General features: G+C 51.3%; 1 protein-coding gene across 2 annotated transcripts; it reads right to left on the bottom strand.

The window, feature by feature from the left end:
- Window positions 1-2,319: 2,319 nt before the first annotated feature.
- Window positions 2,320-20,083, bottom strand: ERFE (erythroferrone). 2 transcript variants are annotated; one of them, XM_075917872.1, is made up of 8 exons: window positions 17,465-20,083; window positions 12,054-12,176; window positions 10,720-10,822; window positions 8,945-9,153; window positions 6,841-6,949; window positions 6,348-6,438; window positions 4,619-4,697; window positions 2,320-2,463 (listed from the first exon to the last, which is right to left on the bottom strand). In XM_075917872.1, the coding sequence occupies exons 1-8, from the start codon at window positions 17,657-17,659 to the stop codon at window positions 2,374-2,376; spliced, it is 999 nt and encodes a 332-aa protein (XP_075773987.1). In that variant the 5' UTR covers window positions 17,660-20,083; the 3' UTR covers window positions 2,320-2,373. The 2 variants fall into 2 exon arrangements, with proteins under 2 accessions (XP_075773987.1, XP_075773986.1); XM_075917871.1 differs by having other exon boundaries at window positions 2,320-2,615; window positions 17,465-20,078.
- Between the last annotated feature and the right edge of the window lie 373 nt (window positions 20,084-20,456).

Genomic DNA, 20,456 nt, shown 5'->3' with positions numbered 1-20,456 from the left:
CCTCCTTTTCCCAGTCTCTTTAGAGGTTCATCCCCACTCCCCCAGTTTTGTTCAATAAACCCAGTTTCTGTTTTCGAACGTGTGTCTTTTGTTTGACATCAGGAATGGGGGCTAGGGAGAGGTAAGTGGAAGGACGAGAGGGAGGAATGGAGCATGAGCCCCCGGTGGGGAGGACTGGGGTGGCTCTGAGGGCTCCTCAGGGTGGTTGCTCTCCCCCTGCGGGCCTCCTGGATTCTGACAGCCCCCCGATGGACCCCCACCCCGGATGGCAGCCTGCAGCAAGTGCAGCCAGGCTGATGGCAGTGACCCCATGAGATGCACCGGCATGCCCAGGGCCAGCTCTGGCTCCATGTGGCCGAGTGCTGTGGTGTCCCGAGTGCGGGCACTCAGGGCACTCCAAGACAGGACTGCTTTGCTGTCCCTCATCAAGGTAGACAAGCAAGCGGGGAAGCCTGAGAACTGTCTGTCTGGGGTGGTGGTCGGGTCCCTTTAAGCACGGAGCTCAGTTAGCCTCAGGCAGCAGCCCCACACACTAAGACCTAACCTGATGTCCTGCCGGCACTGGTTCTGGCCAGCCTTAACCTCGGTTCAGGGTCCACTCAGTGTGGACGCGCTATTTCGAAATAGATTTTGTGTGTAGATGCGTTAATTCGAATGAACTGTTTCGAATTAAGGTAATTTGAAATAGCGCTGTAGTGTAGACATACCCAGAGAGAGGTGAACTAGAGTAAAAACTGCAGAAATTTGGCATAGGTTGCTACAAACCATAAACGGAACTGGCTGCAACTGTTTTTTAACATGGGATTTATTTTCTACTTTGTATATTACCAGGGCCCCAAATGACAAGTCCTGAAAAGCTTTTCTAAGACAACAGGATATGGCTACACTGCAGTGAAAAACCCAGGCCATTTGACTTGGGCTGTGGGGCTAAAACCTGCAGCATAGATGTTGATGCTCAAGCTGAAGCCTTGTCTTGGAGACCTTCCTCTCATGAGGTTTCAGGACAAGCCTGCATGTCTGCACTCCAGGTTTCAGCTCCCTAGCCTGAGCCTTCTCTGCTGAGCCGAGCCAGCTACAGCCATGTTGCTAGACTTCCCTTGCAGTAGAGAGGTACCAGTGAATTATGCAAGAGCGTACTAGCATTTTATGTAAAGACAACTTGTGTTGGTTTTTCCTGAAAGATTTTGTAGAAGTGCTGCCCACAGCAAATGTTCTACCCCAAGTTAACTTTGTTTCCTGAGAAGAGTGTGCTGCGAACGCATTTCCTCCAGCAGACTGAGAATGCTTTTTTGTGTGGAAAAACTATAATTTGGAGAGAGCTGAGACCTGTGTCTACTTACTAAGAGTTCTGCTATCATGAAAGTGGAGCTCTAGGATATCTGTAAAGTCAGGAGCTAAGGAATTAAGTATATGATATTAAGAAATGAGACTGCATCTTTTTCTCTCCCTGCTTTTATTATTAATTTAGGGTCCCTTTCTGCAGCTCTTATTTATGCACATAGTCTCACTGGGTTAATCAGAGTTAGAGTTATCAGGGCTAAAACCAGGCATAACGGTGAGTATCTCTACCACCCATTGACTGGGCTTTGTGCCATGGGCAGAAAATGGGTGGTGGTGTGAGGCCACTGTTCCTAGGAAGTGGGAAATCGTTGGATAGCAATTCATGTTCTAGCTAGTTTGCTGCCTTATCAGGACACTGCCCTACTTTGAAAATTAACTTCCAAATACCAGTGTCTGCTGATGACAAACCTTAACTGATAAGCTACAAGAAAGCTAGAGCACTATATGTAATCTTGCGTTGGCTGCTGAAAAATTGAATAGAAAATGCCAAAGAGCTAGTCTATGACTGACGGCGTTTTCAATACCATTTCCTAAGCATTCATGCTCCGTGCGTGTGTGGGCGGATCTACACAGCCGGGCTTAAGCTACGCAATTCATGTAGCTCAATTTGTAGAGCTTATTTCGAATTATTTCAAAATAGCTTATTTTAAAATTGGGAGCGTCTAGCCAGCACTAACTTTGAAAAATAGCACTCTTCCTCCGACTTCCCTTATTCCTCGTGCAATGAAGGTTACAGGAGTCAGAGTAAGAAGTCCTTCAGCCTGACAGTATTTCAAAGTAACTGCTTGCTGTGTAGATGCAGACTGTTATTTCAAAATAATGGTGCTGTGTAGACGTACTCGGGGGGTGGGGGGGGCGGTTCCTTTATAAAAGTTGGTCTAGCTTTGGAAGTCAGACATGTTTGAATTGTCCATATAAAATAAGCCTCAAAATCTGGCCATAAATTCAAGTGAAGTGGATTTAGTGAGTCCTTTTCTCTTTTTCATGCTTCCAATTTTCTTTCCATCTCTCTGTCTTTGGATGCTTGAGATCTTATGCAAAGGGTGGTGACTTGTTTTTGTAGTAGAAACAGATCTCAGTATGCTTGGGCCCTTGAGTGGGAGGGGACGAAGTCGGTTCCTGCTGAAGAAACCATTTCCGCTTAGAGCATGTAAGAGCAGCTGGTTTGAAAGCATTCACCCCCCCAGAAGAACAGCACTGAAATCCGAGCCACTTTGAACACTGAGGGATGATCCTGTGGCGTTGTCTACAAAAACTGAGGCATACTGGCCAGCCTGAAAGGGAGAAATGAGTGACTGTGAAAATAGGCCCAGCTTGCTGCCACAAGTACAGAGGGGTGTTATGTAAATGCATCAGGTCTACAGAGCAATAGCTATGTAGGCTGTGCTGAGCTAGTTCAAGTCATGTTTTCATGTCAAACATAGGCCATTTTGATCCCTCATTCCTGCCCTTAGGGGGATGGTCACACAGCACCACTAAGTCCAAGTGGGCGGGACTTGGACAAGCGGCCTTGTGTTGAGTGGTCACTCACCATTGTAAGCCTGAGCCTACAAGTAGTCAGGGCTGGATTAAGGGGGGGGGCTAGCCGGGCGGCTGCCCGGGGCACCAATCTGGGGGGGGTGCCTGATGGCAGCTGTAAGGGGTGCCGCAGGCCACGCAGTGCCCCTTACAGCTGCCCTCAGGTGACACGCACCTGATTGCAGCAGTAAGGTGCGCAGCGTGGCAGGGGGTAGGGCCATGCCTGTGCTGTGCGCCCAGGGCCAGAGCCGCGTCTGCATCGCATGCTCGCTGCCCGAACGCGGGAGTGGCTCAAGCCGGCCCTGCAAGTACTGGACTCAGCTATACTGCAAATGCAGACCACGTGCTGCAGGTCTGGGGCGTGACCTGAGATGCAGCACGACTTGGACTGATCCACCCTCTAGCACAGGGCTGGGCAAGATGCGGTTTGCAGGCCAGATCCAGTCCTCTTAACACTTTGATGCAGCCCACAGACTGCAGCGGGTCGCTTCCTATTTTATAGCCTGCTGCCCGTGCCACTGAATTTCCAGGCAGCGGCTCAAGCAGCAAGATCCTATTTAAATGGCTCATGATTCCCAGTGGTAGCACTACCCCTGCAGGTGTCAGAGCCGTGAACCTTTTAAATAGCCGCAACAACCCTAGGCAGCTGCCAGGCAACATGGTAGCAGCAGGACTGGGAGTTGTGATCCCTTTGCCGTGTTTTTACTTCAAAGCCTTGGGCCCCAGACAACTGGGGAAAGGCTAGTCCCCCGCCTTGCCCCGACCCTGCCTCTTCCAGGGGGTGGAGCCAGCCTATGACCACATACCAAGATTCATTAAGCAGTCCCCCTATGAGAATTATTGCCCACCCCTGCTCTAGCAAGTCTTAGAACCTGGGTCCAGATGATGATGGGCTGGGGCCTAAGTCTGAGTCAGAGCCCAGGACTTGGTGTGCTATGTAAACATTCCCTGTCTAGCACAGGGCAGCTTCAAAGGGGTTGTAAAAAGGCTGAAAGGGGAGGAAGTATTCTCCCATCACACCCAGCGTGGGTTCTGCCCTAGAGTGGCATGGCGTGGCTGGGGGGCAGGGCTTCCATGAAGAATGCTATGCTCACTTGGGACAGTGTAGCAGCCAGGACAGGTTGCTATGAGCCAATAGCACCTTCTGGTTTCAGGCAGGCTTAGCCAGACTCCAAAATAAGATGGTTCAGAATTATCCAGCAGAATGTTACCAAGTGGGAAAGTGATGGTTATAATGAGGGTTCTGCTATGTATCTTGTACATTCTCCAGCCCCACTTGAACAATGCCCAGAACCATGCTGTAACAGAGGAGTAGCCCTAGTGATATGCAGAAACTTATCTGTTGCTTTGCTATAATCTCTCCTTTTCAAACCTAACAAACCCCCTGCTGCAGAGGAAAGACAGCATGTGACCATCCTCTTTGTCAGCTGGTTCTATTAGCACTCACAAGGCATGGCACTTTCTGTGGAAAAGGACATAGCCGCCTGTTTCCCTTGTGAATGCTTGTGCTCAATTAGGGCATGTCTGCAACACAACTGGAGGTGTGATTGCAGGGGGGTAGGTATTCTACTTGCTTTGAGCTAGCGAGCATGCTGAAAATAACAGGGATGTCCGCATGGGCTGTGCAGAGCTGCAGAGTTCATTGTTGTGGGAAGTTAGCTGCCCAGTTGTGCTGCATTCTTATGTCAGTAGCATCCTGCACGAGGTGGGTCTGCCCATAAGAAACATCCCTTGGTCTCACTTATTTGCCCATGTTTACCTGCAAGTATAGGATTCCACTGACTGAGATGGTGAAAAGTTCACTACTGCAGTCCAAGCCAGCCACCGTCTCCAGAGAACTGAAGACAAAAACAGCAATGTCAGCACTGAAGTGTCTGGTGCAATGCGTACCATCCAGACTTCACTGACTAACCAGTTATCTCTTTGTCCAGGGATCAAAGTCAGATGTGGTCTATGTTGCATATTGGTAAGATGCATGAGACATCAAGGACTGGTCTACACTAAGAAATTTAGGTTGGCATAGCTAAGTCGCTTGGAGCCGGGGAGTGGAAAAATTCCCACTTCCCTGAGCAATGCATTTAAACTAACATAACCCCTGGGCTGTGTCTACACTGGCGCGATCTTGCGCAAAAGCAGCCACTCTTGCGCAAAAACTTGCTGCCTCTCTACACTGGCCGTGCGTTCTTGCGCAAGTAAACTGACGTTCTACTGTATGAAATCAGGGCTTCTTGTGCCAGAACTCTGATACTCCCACTCAGGAAGAAGCCCTTTTGCACAACTGTTCTTGCGCAAGAGGCCAGTGTAGACAGGCAACATGAATTTCTTGCGCAAGAAAGCCCAATGGTTAAAATGGCCATTGGAGCTTTCTTGCGCAAGAGAGCGTCCACAGTGGCACGGATGCTCTTGCACAAAAGCACATGCCAGTGGAGACGCTCTCTTCTGGAAGAGTTCTTGCGCAAGAAGCTGCCAGTGTAGACGTGGCCCTGGGCTAAGTCTAGACTGGCAGGATTTTCCGCAAATGCTTTTAATGGAAAAGTTTTCCGTTAAAAGCATTTGTGGAACAGAGCGTCTAGATTGGCAGGACGCTTTTCCATTTAGCATCCATGGCCAATCTCGACGCGCTTTTCTGCAAAAAAGCCCCAATCGCCATTTTCGCAATCGGGGCTTTTTTGCACAAAACAAATCTGAGCTGTCTACACTGGCCCTTTTGCGCAAAAGGACTTTTGCCCGAGCGGGAGCAGCGTAGTATTTCTGCAAGAAGCGCTGATTTCTTACATGAGATCGTCAGTGCTCTTGCGGAAATTCAAGCGGCCACTGTAGACAGCTGGCAAGTTTTTCCACAAAAGCACTTGCTTTTGCGGAAAAACTTGCTAGTCTAGACGCAGCCCTGGTGCATACAGCTCTGATTCAATGGGCAAATACTCCTGTCCTTCTAGCTACTGCCCTGTAGGGAGGTAGATTACCTACCCTGACAGGAGACACCACATTAAAAGTTCATTCTGAGGCACCTTCCTCTAAGGTCCTCGTGTAGACAAGCCCATAACCTCGCTATGAATCTGGCCCACAGACCATGGGTGTGATTAGAGCAGATTGAAATTGGCATTTCTATTCCTAAGGACATTCTGATTTTTTTTTTAAACATTTCATTCTGAAATAGAAGAAAAAGCTGAAATTTCCCATGGAATGAAAATTCCGCTCCCCCCTCCCCCACGCCCTTAATTATTGAAACATTTCACTTGCTGGGCTGGGAACGGGGATGATGTGGAAGCTGCTACAGAGGATCAGGCCACCTGGAATTTCCCCGACATAGAGAATTTTCCACCAGGTCCTATCAGCCACAGTGAGGCCTGGCCCTAGGCCAGGGCACTGTGAGCCCCTGCTTTACGTGCACTCTTCTTCCAGACATGGACAGAGAAAAACGTCTGTTCCCTGTAAAACCTGTCTGGCTGCGCTAGCAGGGAGAGCATGCCTCTACTAGGTGCACTCACACGTTGCGCTGACACAGTGACTGGACACAGATCAGTACCCGCAGGCGATCTCTTGCACGCTGGGGCCCCTTCCTCTGTTGTTCTCTGTGAACTAGAAATGCAGAAGAGTGAATCAGACAGGGACACGCTGTTCTCCCCTTCTGAACAGAACCCCTGTAAAGGGACAGCCTTAGGCCTCAGCCTCTGGGGCGGCTAGACACGCTCACAGAGCTCGCCAGTCAGAACGTTCTGATCAGTTAGCTGCGTCTGGGCTATAGCTGGGGTAGATACGTGGTCATCAGTGGGACTGCACCAAGGCACACCCACTGTACACCGACTCCAGTGGAACTAGGCTGATTGTACCTTTTGAGGTTCTGGGCCTCAGCTCCAGTGGGAGGAAGCTCAGTAACTGCACTGGAGCTATGCTGCTTCCCACCAGCACGAATTGTGGTCCACAGAGTCCTGGAGGATTCAACAGCAGCACCACGCTGTGAAGGCCCATAGGGAAGCTTACCGATGTGCAAGGTGGCGGTGAAGGTGTAGTACCCCGTGACAGGCGCAGTATATTGGCCACTGGTGAGGTTCAGCCCCAGGCCTCGGTAGAACACTCCTTCTTTCTGAGGCTAGTAACAGAGAAAGTCACAACTGGGCATGCTGGGAGACACCAAGCCAGCTCTGCCTATTGCAGTGGGCACTCAGCTGACGGGCCTGTTGCTGTAGCAGTACACACGGTGGTCGCAGCACCCAGACTGCGGCTGTGGACACTCAGCCTCTCGCTGCCATGGCTATACCGGTAAAATGACAGACCGGAGCGGGGGCATTGCCCTGGGCCCTGGTGATTCTAAAGGGGCCGAGGCTCCTGGCCACCGCCGTTGCTATTGTGACAGCCCTTTCAAGCTGCCACGAGCGCAGGGTGTGCACTGCCGAGCCTCGGCTCTGGGCTCCGAGAGCTAGCGGTACCAGCCCCATCCGGGAGCACAGAGCTATACCGGGTCGAGTCCCCTGAGTGCAGGCCAGGGCTAGCAATGTATTGGCACATTTGTCGTGTTTCCTGGTTCCCAGAGTATCTGAGATTGTTTTCAAATGTGTTTGGCAGTCAGAATTATCCATCCCATAATGCCCGCAAGCCAGAAAGACTCTCGAAAGCGAGGATTGCCAGCTGTCCAGGTTTTGACATTCCCACCCCCCCAAAAAGCAAATCTAGTAGAGTTCTGTGTTTAAAAAGGGGGAAAGATCTGACGACGATTTTAAAAATGATTCGATGAGGCATGGAAACTGTTTCTGTGCTTGTGTCGTGTAAGTTAAGATGGTGAAAAGCATTTTCATTCTGCATAGTTAAGTTTCCAAGCTGTGCTAAGTCCATGGGATGTTGTACATTTTTAAAAAAAGTCAAATTTTGATCAGAGTTACAAATAACTGCCATGCCTGAGGTTCTACCTTATCTAGATTTCATGTATTTTTAATCTTAGCTCTGAATTTGCTGGTTGGGAAAGCTTTATTTTGGGGCTAATTAGACCATCCCTGTAATATTTTTGTATACTAAGTTACTGGTACATACTCATTGATAAACAAATATTTGTCTGGGGATTTTAATTGATCTGCAGTTGGCTAGGAGGCTGAGTGGAAGTACCTCTCCTCTCCCCCTTGGATGCCTGGCGCACACTCTTAGGCTACGTCTACACTGCAGGCTTTTTGCGCAAGAACAGTCGTTCTTGTGCAAAAACTTGTGGAGCGTCTACACTGCACGCGCATTCTTGCACAAGTAAATTTACAGTAAAGCATTGGAAAAGAGGGCTTCTTGTTCAAGAGTTATTCCTCTCCCCACAAGGAATAAGCCCTCTTGCGCAAGAAGGCAGTGTGGACGGCAACAGACGTTTTTTGCGCAAGAAACCCCTATGGCTAAAATGGCCATCAGAGCTTTCTTGCACAAGAGCGTGTCCGCACTGCCATGGACTCTAGTGCAAAAGCACATGCCAGTGTGGACGCGCTCTTGCGCAAGAATTTTTGTGCAGAAACTCGTGCGCAAAGCAGTTGTTGCGCAAGAAGCCTGCAGTGTAGACATAGCCCTATAGTATGGCACAAATTGCAGGGGCATTTGAGAGGTTAAGACCCAATCCAATGGCCACTGAAGTCAATGAGAATTTCTGCATAGACTTCCATGGAGGTTGGATCGAAGTTCTATTCACCTCACTCTGAGAGCTCAGATGCTGGAAATATAGCTCTGGGAATGAATTCTTTTTTTTTAGCAATTCTCCTAAATTGCGGGGGGAATAATTTCAAACTGAACCAAAAATAATATTTTCAGCAAATCAAAATGTCTAAAAGAAATTGCTTCACATCATCAAACAAAATATTTCATTTGGGCAAAACTGAAATATTTCACTTTGTCATTTTTAAACATTTTTATTAGTCTTTTAAGATAAAGTTAAAGGACATTTTGAAACAAAAAGTTGTTTTGAATGAAAATTTTAAAATGTTTCGTTTAGAAAATGCCAAGTTTTGGACACTGTTTTTTTGACCAAAACAATTTGGCAAAGTCAGCGCAAATGTGGAAAACATCTCAATGATGCTGAGCCTGCCTTTTGCCAGGCCACATGGCGCACTCCCTCCCCACTCACTATGTAATAGATGCGAAGCTCTTGCAGGGATCTCCGGTCAATGGGCAGGTTTCTCAGTATCCGGCAGTGGAAGGCTGCTTCCACTCGATGTTGTGGCTGCCTCTTTGCCAACGAACCAGCAACAAGTGCCAGGATGTCATCTTCTCCTCTCTCCTCCTCACCTTCCTGGCAAGCTTCCAGGCTCATCCTCTCCCGCTCCTTTACTGCCTCTGAGAGGAAACACACCCCCACACATTGCACACCCCCACACGAGAACCACTTTTAGGAGTCACCGATTTACAAAGGGTTTTTACAACCAATGCTCCCACTGATGTCAGTGGAAGCAGGGTGAACCCTGTGTGAATGCTAGTCAAAGCCCAGCCAGCTGGCACTGTTAGGTGAGACTCAGTCATCCCACCTTCATGAGCGCGATCCCAACAAATGTTCTGTCTGGTCATTTTAAGCAGCAGTGATGTTTGGTGGAGAATGTGCCCCTTGGTTTTCATTGCCGCGTTGAAACTAGGATCGGGATATTAGTTTTTTGGGGGTCCTAATTGTAGATCAATTTGATTTCTGACGATTGAGCCAAAAAACTCTGAGGTGTTGGAGATTAAACAGGGAATGAGTGTGTGATGCACAAGTACACACCTACCACAGCAGTCAGGGAGACTCTCCAAAGACCGCAACAGGGGTTGGATTTGGGGCTAGACCAGGGCTACTCAACTTTGGAAGCCCGGGGGCCACAATGATACCCACAGCACATGCCGAGGGCTGCAACTTACGTGTGGGTGCATAGACGTGCAAATATATATGTGAATAGCATCTCCGTCAGACTGACGGGCTATGTGAATAGCATCTCCGTCAGACTGACGGGCTATGTGAATAGCATCTCTGTCAGACTGACGGGCTGTGTGAATAGCATCTCCGTCAGACTGACGGGCTGTGTGAATAGCATCTCCGTCAGACTGACGGGCATGAACACAAAGATTAAGGCAAGACTACACAGCGCACAGGCCCCATTTCGGTCAGTTCTGCTGTTAATACAATGTAATATTTACCCGATTGGCACCCCTATGACAGCACTTTGAATGAGCACAGGCCAGGACTTTAACTACTAAAACGCATCTCGACAGAAGCCCATTCTATTGATGCCTTTTTTGTTTTGGCTTCACAACAGTCCAGGAATTGAACTACTAAAACACATCAAACCACACAGTAACCCAAACTGCAGCCGCAACCAAGCAGGCAGCCTGTGGCCCACGGGCCACGTGTTGATGAGCCCTGGGCTAGGATCTCTTCGCGAGCACACACGCACATAGCTCATCACCAAGATGTGCTAGCAACTATTATTTGTGACGGAGGATGTGTATGTTTGAGGTGTGAGCTAGTCAGATCCTGATGCACACTTTGGGGGGGTATAAAACTCTGTGCTGGAAAATTGTGCTGAAGTCACCAACACACTGAACACACACATTGCTCCTGGGGCTGGAGTTTGTCTGGCTGAGCACATCCCCCCTTTCTGCCCTGCTCTGGTGCCGGTGGCTGGGCAGGCACGCTACGCAGCACTGCATGCCAACTTCCTGCCCACATGCACCAGACAGCAGTCACGCACTGTCCTTACCGTTCCCCCCGAGGGGGAAGATCAGGGTCACAACGTGACCTCTCCCCCCAGTAGGACATAAGCTCTTGCCCCTTCGGCGTTACACGCCCTACAGCATGGGGCACCCAGTTCTCCAGCCCAGCAGGCCGTGGCTGTGGAGATGCACTCAGCCCAGGCACTCACTTTCACACCATACCTTTCAGCAGCAGCCGGAAGTCCTTCAGCAAGTCTTCTGGTGTCACCAGAGCTCCCGGAGGCCCTTGAGGGCCAGGGGGACCTGGTGGGCCTGGCAGGCCAAACTAGAACCCCAGACAGAGCACAGAGCTGGTCAGTTCCATTTGCCCTTAAATTAGGGCGCAGCGAGTGTAGAGCCAATGACTCACAGACCGTACGGGCTAGAAGAGACTAGTCCAGCCCCCTGCCCAAGGCAGGACCACCCCGACTCAATCATCCCAGCCAGGACTGTGTCAAGCCAGGCCTTAAAACCCGCTAGGGATGGAGATTCCCCCCCCCCCAGGGACCCCAGCCCAGCGCTTCCCACCCTCCTAGGGAAATCGTTTTTCCTAATATCCCACCTAGACCTCCCCCACTGCAACGTGAGACCACTGCTCCTCGTTCTGCCACCTGCCCCCACTGAGAACACCAACCCCAAACTGACCCCAAGGGCACTCCACTTGATACCAGGTGAAAACTAGCTATTGAGCCATTGATCACGGCCCACTGAGGCCGATGATACGGGTCTCTCACTGTGCTGCTTTCAGTTTGTGTCTGCAGCCTTGGGGTATGGCCCTGTCGCTGCGTCTGGGTGGAAGCAGGCTGAAGAACCGAGGGCAGCAAGACGGTGTTACAGGGTGCCCAGGCTGTCAGGGAAAGCAGCCTCAGTGGGGGTGACACTCCCAAAGGGGTCACGACCTGTCCCAACCGTATAAAAAGTTTTGCTAAAGTCAAGGTCTCACGCACACCAGTCCCCCATAGGCATAGAGCCAGTTGGTTTGTGCTAGAAGGCAATCCGAGTGGTGAGGCATGACTTGCCCTTGGGAATGGGCATAAGAATGACTCCATCCCACAGTGCCAGCACCCTGACACCCCTCCCCTTCCCACTGCCCAAAAGGGCACCAGCCTCTGCTCAACTCTGCTGGCATCTCAGCAGTTTGGCACCGCTGCTGGGCGGGTCAGTGTTTTCAGCCCCATTCCCTCAGTCGTCTCTGGGCTCAGAAGGAACAGGGCTTTACACTTGGCATGCAGGCAGCCCCGACCAGGCTCACTGGGGGGTGGCACAGAGGGCCTGGGCCAGGGTTCTCCATGCGGGGTGGGTTTCAGTGGGCGGAGGCTGAGGCGCTCTGTGGAGAAGGGCACAGTGGGCCCATGGCAGAGCCCGGGGGGGGGGGGGAGAGTGCAGCTGGCACAGATTGCAGCTTGTGGGGGGGTGGCATTGCAGCAGATCCAGAATCTTTTGTGGGAAGGTGACAATGGGTCTGGGCCAGGGCTCCCTAGGCTGAGTTGCACAGATACTGGTGTGTGACACGGTACCTTGAGTGTTTGTGATTTGCCTTTGCCCCGTTTCTTGCTGTTCACCCCTTTGTTTGATTGTTTCATAAAGAGCATCCAAGCGTCCCGGGGGTCAATGCTGCGTGGCTGCTCAGGGACAGGTTCCTGTGAGTGATACCAGAACAAGCACACAGAAAGCAATGGGTATCTGGGCAGCTGGGACACAGGCGGGTGCCATCCTGCATCACTGCTTCTAGAGCATCCCTGCCGGGTGTTTGTGGAAGCCCCATCATTGCAGGCTTCTAAGAATAGGTTGGACATCCTCTCATGGGAGCTTATTCCAGACCTTCACTAGCGTGAGAATGGACACTTGACCTAAATCCTGCCTGCTGCAAATTAATTTCATTCCTGCTTGTCCAATCATCAGTGCCAATGGAGAATAACCGATCCCTGTCCTCTCTATACCAGCTCTTAATGCGGGGGGGTGAGCCTCAAACTTTGTGATACTGCACCCCCCCTCCCCCGCTAAGCTGCTCACAACCCTCCCTCTAAAGTTCCTCGCAACCCGCTGCGGGGGGTCAGGACTCACAGTTTGAGAAATGTGGCCGCAACATATTTGAAGACTGTTATCAAGGCTGTCCTTAGATGTCTTTTCTCATGACTATACACACAGGCTGTGTCTAGACTGCATCCCTTTTTCGTAAAAGGGATGCAAATTAGATGTATCGCAATTGCAAATGAAGCAGGGATTTAAATCTCCCCTGCTTCATTAGCATAAAAATGGCTGCCGCTTTTTTACGGCGCGGAGCTTTGCCGGAAAAAAGCGCCAGTCTAGATGTGGATCTTTTGGAAAACAAAGCCTTTTCCGAAAGATCCGCGTCTAGACTGGCGCTTTTTTCCGGCAAAGCTCCAAGCTGGAAAAAAGCAGAAGCCATTTTTATGCTAATGAAGCGGGGGAGATTTAAATCCCCGCTTCATTTGCAATTGCGATATGTCTATTTACATCCCTTTTACGAAAAAGGTCCAGAATGCAGTCTAGACACAGCCACACTTTTTTTAAAAAACTTTTCCTCATACATTAGTCTAAACTTGTTATAAATGTGTTGCTTTCCCATGGACTCTCCAGTTAGTACCCTTTCCAACTGGTCAGCTTAATTACATTTGTACACCACTATAAAATCCCCAGATACTTTTTGCAGTCCTACCACCTAGCCAGTGAGTCCCCATTTTGTAGTTATGCATTAGATTTTTTTTCCTTATAGTGTGGTACTGTGCACTTGTCTTTAACAAATTTCAACTTGTTGATTTCAGACCAATTCACCAAGATCACGTTTAATTCTAACCCTCTCCTCCAGCGTGCCAGGTCGGTGTCCCCCCCAATATTGTATAAGCATACTCTCCAGTCCATTAACCTAGTCATTCATGAAAATACTGGCTAGCACCAGACCCAGAACAGACCCCTTGCAGTACTGCCTAAGGTTGCCAGGTGTCCGGTATTGAACCAGACAGGCTGGTATTTGCGCCTTCCGTCTAGTAAAAAAATGCAGAAAATACCAGACCTCTAAAATGTCCAGTATTTTCTGTTTTTCTTGAGGCCCAGCTCGGGCGCCTGACAGACGGCTGCTTGGGACATGCAGCACAGCTCGCGCTGGCTGGGGCAGAGAGAGGGGGGAGCAGCCCAGGAATTAAAGGGGCCACGGCTGCATTTTGGTCCTTGGGTGTTTTTTTGCTCAATAGAATTTTTTCCTCAGTGGTTTTTTGGAGGGAGGGGTCAGTATTTTTTGTGAAACCATTTGGCAACCCTATACTGCACTAGATATGCCCTCCCAGTGTGATGGCAAACAGCTGATAAGGAGTCTTTGGCTGTGATCTTTCAATCAGCTGTGTACCCACTTTCTGGCAGTTTAATCTAGACTGCATTTCTGTAATTTGCGCATGTCATGTGGCACTGTGTCAAAAGCCTTACTACAAATCCAGACATATCATATCTACAGCTCCCCCACTAGCCGCTAACGCTGCCAAAGAAGGAAATTAGGTCAATTTGACATATTTGTCTGGGAGGATAACAAGAAGAGTTTTTACAGGTATGTTAGCAACAAGAAGGTGACTTACTGAATGGGGGAGGCAACTTAGTGGCAGATGATGTGGGAAAAAGCAGAAGTACTCGAGGCTTTTTTTGCCTTTGTCTTCACAGACAAGGTCAGCTCCCACACTGCTGCACTAGGCAGTGCAGTACGGGGAGGGAGTAGGCAGCCCTCAGTGGAGAAAGAACAGGTTAAGGGCTATTTAGAAAAGCAGGACATGCATACACCCATGGTACCCAAGTGTATACATAGGCTGGGAAGAACTCAGTTTATGATGAATATTATCAATGTTTATTTGTAACCATTTGTTTAATTTTAGCAATTTAAATGTCCACATTTGCAGAATATGGTGGTGGGGTGTCTGCTAATGCCAACAGATATTGTAATTCCAAAAGTTAAAGCTTGCCATCTGTTAAATCACAAATTGTAAATATCCTGTGGCAAACAATGCAATGTAAATAGGCTTAAATCAAAATTCAAATAATTTCGCAGGCAGCATTCTTCTTACTTTGCTAGCTGTAAATGTCAGTGACCATCAGTGGAAGTGCTGTTTGCTTGGTTTGTGTGTGTGGCAAAACCGAGATTTACCAAGAAAATGCAAACCCTTCCAAGCCTGCATATTCAACAGGGCAGCGCTGAGCTTCCTTGCAAGTTGATTTGGGGTAAGAACAGACCTGCGTGATCACAGAAGCTGACTTTTTAATGCGCAGTTCATGGCGCAGCACTGCCATGATGCCGGCGTTGTGTTTTAAACACGTGCTCTGTGCACAGCTGCTGCAGTTGGGCATAGCCTAAAGATCTCAACTCATTGCCATGGCTAGACTCACAGCTGGCCCACTTTTCACCTGCCTTTACATCCACAGTGACATGCACTGTGGATTCTCCCAGCCTCTCGGAGCAGGACCTGCTGGCAGAACCCCCAGGTCAACCATGTTTTAGCAGTTAAAGTGCCTCAGTGCTGACGATTCGACAAGCTGCCCTAGCTGGGCTCCGCGAATCTCCTGAGTCCCGTGTAGGGGCATAGTTGGGGTGATGCCAGCAAAGGCCCCTGGGGGCTGGGGAGGATATAAAATAAAATGCCTGCCCAACAGCAGCAGCTGGCATCACTAACCAGATATTTTCCACCCATTCACAATCTAGTGCAGCGATTCCCAATCGCTGGGCCACAGCCTGACCCCTTGCTGCCAGGCCGTGATGGCTCTGGGGTACGCTGCTCCCCCGCGGTTGTTGGGAGAAGGGTGTCCTGCCCCACCTCTCAGCCAGCTTGCGCCGGGCAGAGGTGGGGTCTCCTCCCGGACGTGGAAGAGCGCTTTGCGGCGCGGCGGGAGGTCCAGGTGGCGCCCGGCACGGCAACTATAGAGCAGCCGCCACCCAGGCAGCACCACTCAGCTGGCAGCTGGGAGGCAGCACAGGGCTAGGTGAGGGGGACAGGGCAGGCTCAGAGGACTCCGGGGGTGGGGCTAGTTCTGGGGGGCTCTAAAAGGTGGGGGGCAGGTGCTGGAAGGCTCTGGGGGTGGGGCTAGTGCTGGGGAGCTCGGGCTGTAAGAGGCAGGGTGCTGACACAGGAGGGGCACTGGGACATCTGGGAGTGGGGCTAGTGTGGAGGGGCTATGGGGGCAGGGGTGGCACTGGGGGGCTCTGGGGATGGGGCTGGCACTGGTGGGAGGCTGGGTGCAGTGGGGGTCTGGAACCAGGAGGCTGGCACTGGGGGGGTCTGGTGGTGGGAGGCTGACATGGGGAGGTTGGGTCATTGGCTGGCACAAGGAGTGGGGGGGTTAGGACTGGCAATGAATATGCAAATATGTAAATAAAATGTTACCTGTTTGCCCAAAGTTTGTGAATGGGTTTGCTGGTCCCCAGTATAAAAAGGTTGGGAGCCACTGATCTAGTGGATGCAGCTTCCAGCTTTCCCCTGATCTGAGAGCATAGGAACTAGGGTGAGAAATTCTCTCTCTGAGCAGCACTGCTCTCACCCAGGAGAGAGTTCACCCTGCCAATAGCACTTTACTGCATGAGCAGGTAACTGGACATGGATTCAGGCCGGTAAGGACTGTCTCTCCCGACCCGTCAGCTGCTCCAACAGGACAGAATGTGGGAGGGCTGCAGTTTAGGGCTCCTCTTAGAGCAATTCAATGAGGGCTGCAGTTTTCTCCTTCCGCGCTTCTCTGCGTTCGTGTAGGGATGTGGGGGTTGGTGTCTGAACGTTCACTTCCATTTTCTGGGATTATTGCTGCAGATTTGGTGATGGAGAACTAGCCTTCTCCTGGCCTCTTGGGTTAAATTATCTTAGCCTCTCTCAAACCTGCTTATCGGCACTTCTTACAGTCAACCCTGCATGTAGCCCATTGGATTTGGGCAGCCAGGAACTCACAGTTGCTTTTTTGTAACATAAGAATGAAGGGCGAGTGAAAGGCTGCCCATTTAAAAAGCGATCCAAGGATTTACAGAACTGATTGCCACAGGGTAGGAATGTAAAGGGGTAACCAGCTAATCTCTGGGTTAACCAGCGTCCAGAAGGCTGCAGCAGCCTCCGCCTGAGGTGTGCAGTGAGCAGTGGGGGAGGCTACTGCAGCCTGGCCAGGCACACTGCCCTGTGCCCACTGGGCAGGCCGGGAAACTGGTTAAACATATAGTTTAACTGATTAACATTTGAAACAGGATTTTACATCCCTACCATATGGTCTGAGTGAGGACCAGAACGTAGCTGAACTGAACTAAGGATTAATGGTTAACCAGAAGGACATCAATGGTGATATCAGCGAGCATGCAACACTTTAAAGGGTGCTCAGACCTAATGTTTCAAGATAAGAGCCATGACTAACTGCTGGGGAAAGGAAGAAACTGTCTCTCCATAATTGTTCATGACGAGGATTCTTGCCCCTGCCTCTGGAGCATCTGTACTTGGAGACAGATTGCTGGGTAGGTGGCCACAGGTCCATCCACTGCAGGACTTTTGTGTGACAGTTTATCAGAGGCAGCCTCGAAGCTGCAAGACAAACCCTGTGGTTGTATATTACCAGCAGAGCTGAGAACATGGTGGCTCTGAAAACTATTTAAGACAAAGCTAGAAAAGATTCAGGGCACAGGCTAATATTTTATGAGTCAGTAGGGTTGCTCTCAGGGTCAGTAGGGTTGGTTTTGCCCCCTCACTGTGCTAGGTTCTCAATGCAGTCTCATGGCAAATGTCGATTGCTCACTGACAGAAAAACAAGTGTAATAACTCAAATCCCCCAAGTAGATTTTACACAACTGCATTCACCCAGATCAGAAATTCGATTCTCTGCGATTTACCCACTTTCCTGCTTTGGTTGCCCTGAGTTTAGATCTGTACTCAATTCCCTAGAACTAAATGCAGGTAGAAGTGCTTACCGGGTCGTTAGATGCAGGCAGAGCCAGGCTGCTTTTCCCCTGGCCTGTGGGATACTCATTCCACTGGGATTTCTTCTCTCGGCTTCTTCTGCTTCCGAGTTTTTCTGACTCCACTGAGCCAATGCATGAGGCCACTGCCAGGAGTCCCCCACACAATAATAGGAGCCAGCAGCTGGCAGGGAGGGCTCCAGCCATCCTTTAACACAAGGCACCAATGAGGTGGTGCTTTTTCTCTGCGAGCCAGAGTTTTTCTGGCCACCCACAGCCAGGCTTTGTCCGTAGGAGCAGAATGAAATCAGACTGTGTCCCGTCGAGAGTGGCGTGTTTGGGGGAAGAGATACGTCAGCAATGTCAGGCCTCACCTCCCCTCAGTGCCAGCTCAGAGGACAGATCGGCCCTCAACAGCTAAGCCACCTGGCTCCAGGAGGGCACACTGCACCCTGCTCTGGGAGGAGAACGTCCATTGTTTAGGCTCAGGGGCCCCTTAGAGAAATGCTCCTGCACTTCAGAGCACTGCCCCTCCAATCTGGTCATGAGAGCTCAGACCAGGAGTCTGGGGTGGGCTTAAAAAGCCACTGACGGGCTGAGTCCAGCTGGGAGCGGGTCCCCTCCTGTGCTTTGCTTGCCTCCTTTCTCGGGCTGCCTTTGGAGCAGTAACAGTCTCTGCCCAGCAGCTCCTGTGCTCCTTCCCGTCACGGTTGGCGGGGCCAGGGGATGCCCACTTTCTCTGCTGGTGGCCCTCTCGCCAGCCTGGCCCTGGCCAGGACTGAGGCTCGTGAGAGAAGCCTGTGCCTGGCGCACCGCCACCTCTCTCTGGGGGCTCTGCTCCCGGCGCAGCAGCCCTGGGCTGTCTCCGTCTGATAGTCCCGCTTGCATCCACTCCTTTTAATAAGCTTGAATTCCCCGCCTCATAGGCACTCCTGGGAGCCAGAGAGCCCCCTGCTGGCTCCCAGAGCTAGGTGCAAGCGTCTCCAGCCCCTGGCTCCTCCAGCTAGAGCCATGTGCAGAGGCTCTGTGGCAGCGGCTCAGCCATGCATGCCATGTGCAGGGCCCCTGCAAGGGCTTGGAAGCAAAGGTGCAGCCAGCAGCCTCTAGGCTCCTTTCAACCCTCACTGCGCCTCTGGCCACCTGCTCATCCCCAGGGACGATGGCCCTGTTCAGCCGGGGCTCTGCAGGTGCTATGCAATGCCTCAGTGGGGCCATCGGATATTGGTGCTCAGGGGACAGCTGGAGGCTCTGCATCACTTCCCCCTGGAGCTCCCCAGCCCCTTGCTGCCAGTGCCCCCTGGCTAGGGCTAGACTGGACAGGGCTGTGGTGGGCATGGACTGCTCCACTCAGCACCACAAAGCCATCTTGCCTCCAGTTACCAGGAGCATCGAGGGCTGTGCCACGCTGGCGGGTGCTGCACTCTTAGGAAGGTGCGAACCTGCTCAGTTTCCTAGGTCCCCTCTCCCGACTAGGCAGCAACAGTGGCCAGGGCTATCCTCGAGTGGAATCAACCCTGCCTAGCGCGTGGACGTGTCTGGGCCAAGTTTGAAGCCAGGAGTCTCCTTCCTTGGGGCTTTGGGTTAAAAGTAGGGATGTTAAATGCATGTAGTTAAGTAACTGTGTATCCATCAGTGGTTACCCGGGTACTTGCAAGGTGGCACTCGGCTCCCTGGGAGCTGGCTTCCCCTGGTCCCCAGCTGGCAGACTGGGGCAAATCCCCATGCCCTGACCATGCTCCCCAGAAGGCATGCTGGACAGGCTCTGCTCTGACCCTGCTCCCCCGCAGGGGCACTGGGCAGGAAGAGCAGATCAAGGAGCAGGAGTGCCCAGTATTTCAGGGCCCCCAATTGGCTGGGGTCCCTGGGCACAGGTCCCATTGGCCCAGTGGCTAATCTGCCACTGCATATGACTGATGTGATGGCAAATTATCCCCCCTTATCTCTGAGCACCGCTTTGTGGTTGGGGGCCTAACAGCAGAATTAAATCCCACATCCCCTCTTGGCCCCCTACAATCAGCATAATTGGCTCTTCCCTTTATACCACCTTGAGGTCAGATTGTTACAAACTACATAATGCACAACCAAAGGCTTCACCGCCAGTGCATGCAGGCCTTAAAATCCAACAGGTTCCAGCCCACTGATGTAGCACATACCACACTGGCATCTGCCACCACACCCAGGCGCATCTTTGGCTTTCTCCTGTCCTGCTGCCAAGACCTCTCTCCCCCAGCTCTCCAACTGGAATGCCACCCCCCTTAATTCTCCAAACTGGGGCACTGGTGCTGGCACCGAGGCGCTGGATCTGCATCATACAATGGGACCAGCCACTCTGTGACAGGAACAGCCAGACGGCACAAATAGTGCCCTGTCACACACGGCATGAGCAACTTGGAGCCAAACCTGCGGTGGAAGAAACAGCAGCCAATGGTACATAGAGAACAATGCATTGCAATCACAACCCCTTTGTGCCGCTGTGCTCCATATCAACTCAAAGTCTGTCCTGTCCCTATGGCCCCTGCTGCTACAGGCCTGGGCCAGCCTCTGCCCCCCGCCATGAGTACTGTAACCATCTCGCTCCAGCCACCCTCGTCTCCTTCCCCACTGTCAAAATACGGCAGCTCTGCGCCTCTTTTCCCCAGTGACCCTGACACCCTTCCCTGCCCCTCTGATCTCTTAGATCACCAAGTGCCAGCTCTTTTCTTCCCGTACCCTTGCTCGTATCCTGTGCACCACGCAGGGCTCTTAGCCTGCTGCACCCTACGGGACTGGGCTAAAGCCCAGTGCGCCTGCTGGGAATCTTTCCCTTGATCTGCATGGGCTGTTTCTCTCCCTCTCAGCTAGCTCAGAAGTCACCCGCTTCCACTCCTGAGCAAGCTGGCCTGTGCACACAGCTCCTGGCCATCTGCCTGCAGGCAGTGCCTGTGTGTAGCTGTGCTGGGGTTGCATTCCCACATGGCAGCAGCCTTGTTCACAGTGGCTGCGTCTACACTGGCATGATTTTGCG

The sequence above is a fragment of the Pelodiscus sinensis genome, unplaced genomic scaffold (assembly GCF_049634645.1).
Source record: "Pelodiscus sinensis isolate JC-2024 unplaced genomic scaffold, ASM4963464v1 ctg41, whole genome shotgun sequence".
Lineage (NCBI taxonomy): Eukaryota > Metazoa > Chordata > Testudines > Trionychidae > Pelodiscus > Pelodiscus sinensis.
Note: the sequence above shows the minus strand (reverse complement) of the source record. Positions and strands in the feature narration are given on the sequence as shown.

Excerpts from the sequence above, each read along its gene's own strand:
- ERFE (XM_075917871.1), bottom strand. The coding sequence starts at position 17,659 with ATGGCTGGAGCCCTCCCTGCCAGCTGCTGGCTCCTATTATTGTGTGGG. Across the intron at positions 12,177-17,464 it reads TGCCTGCATCTAACGACCCG|GAACCTGTCCCTGAGCAGCC; the intron begins GTAAGCACTTCT and ends TATCACTCACAG. Across the intron at positions 6,950-8,944 it reads AGCTTCGCATCTATTACATA|CCTCAGAAAGAAGGAGTGTT; the intron begins GTGAGTGGGGAG and ends CTCTGTTACTAG.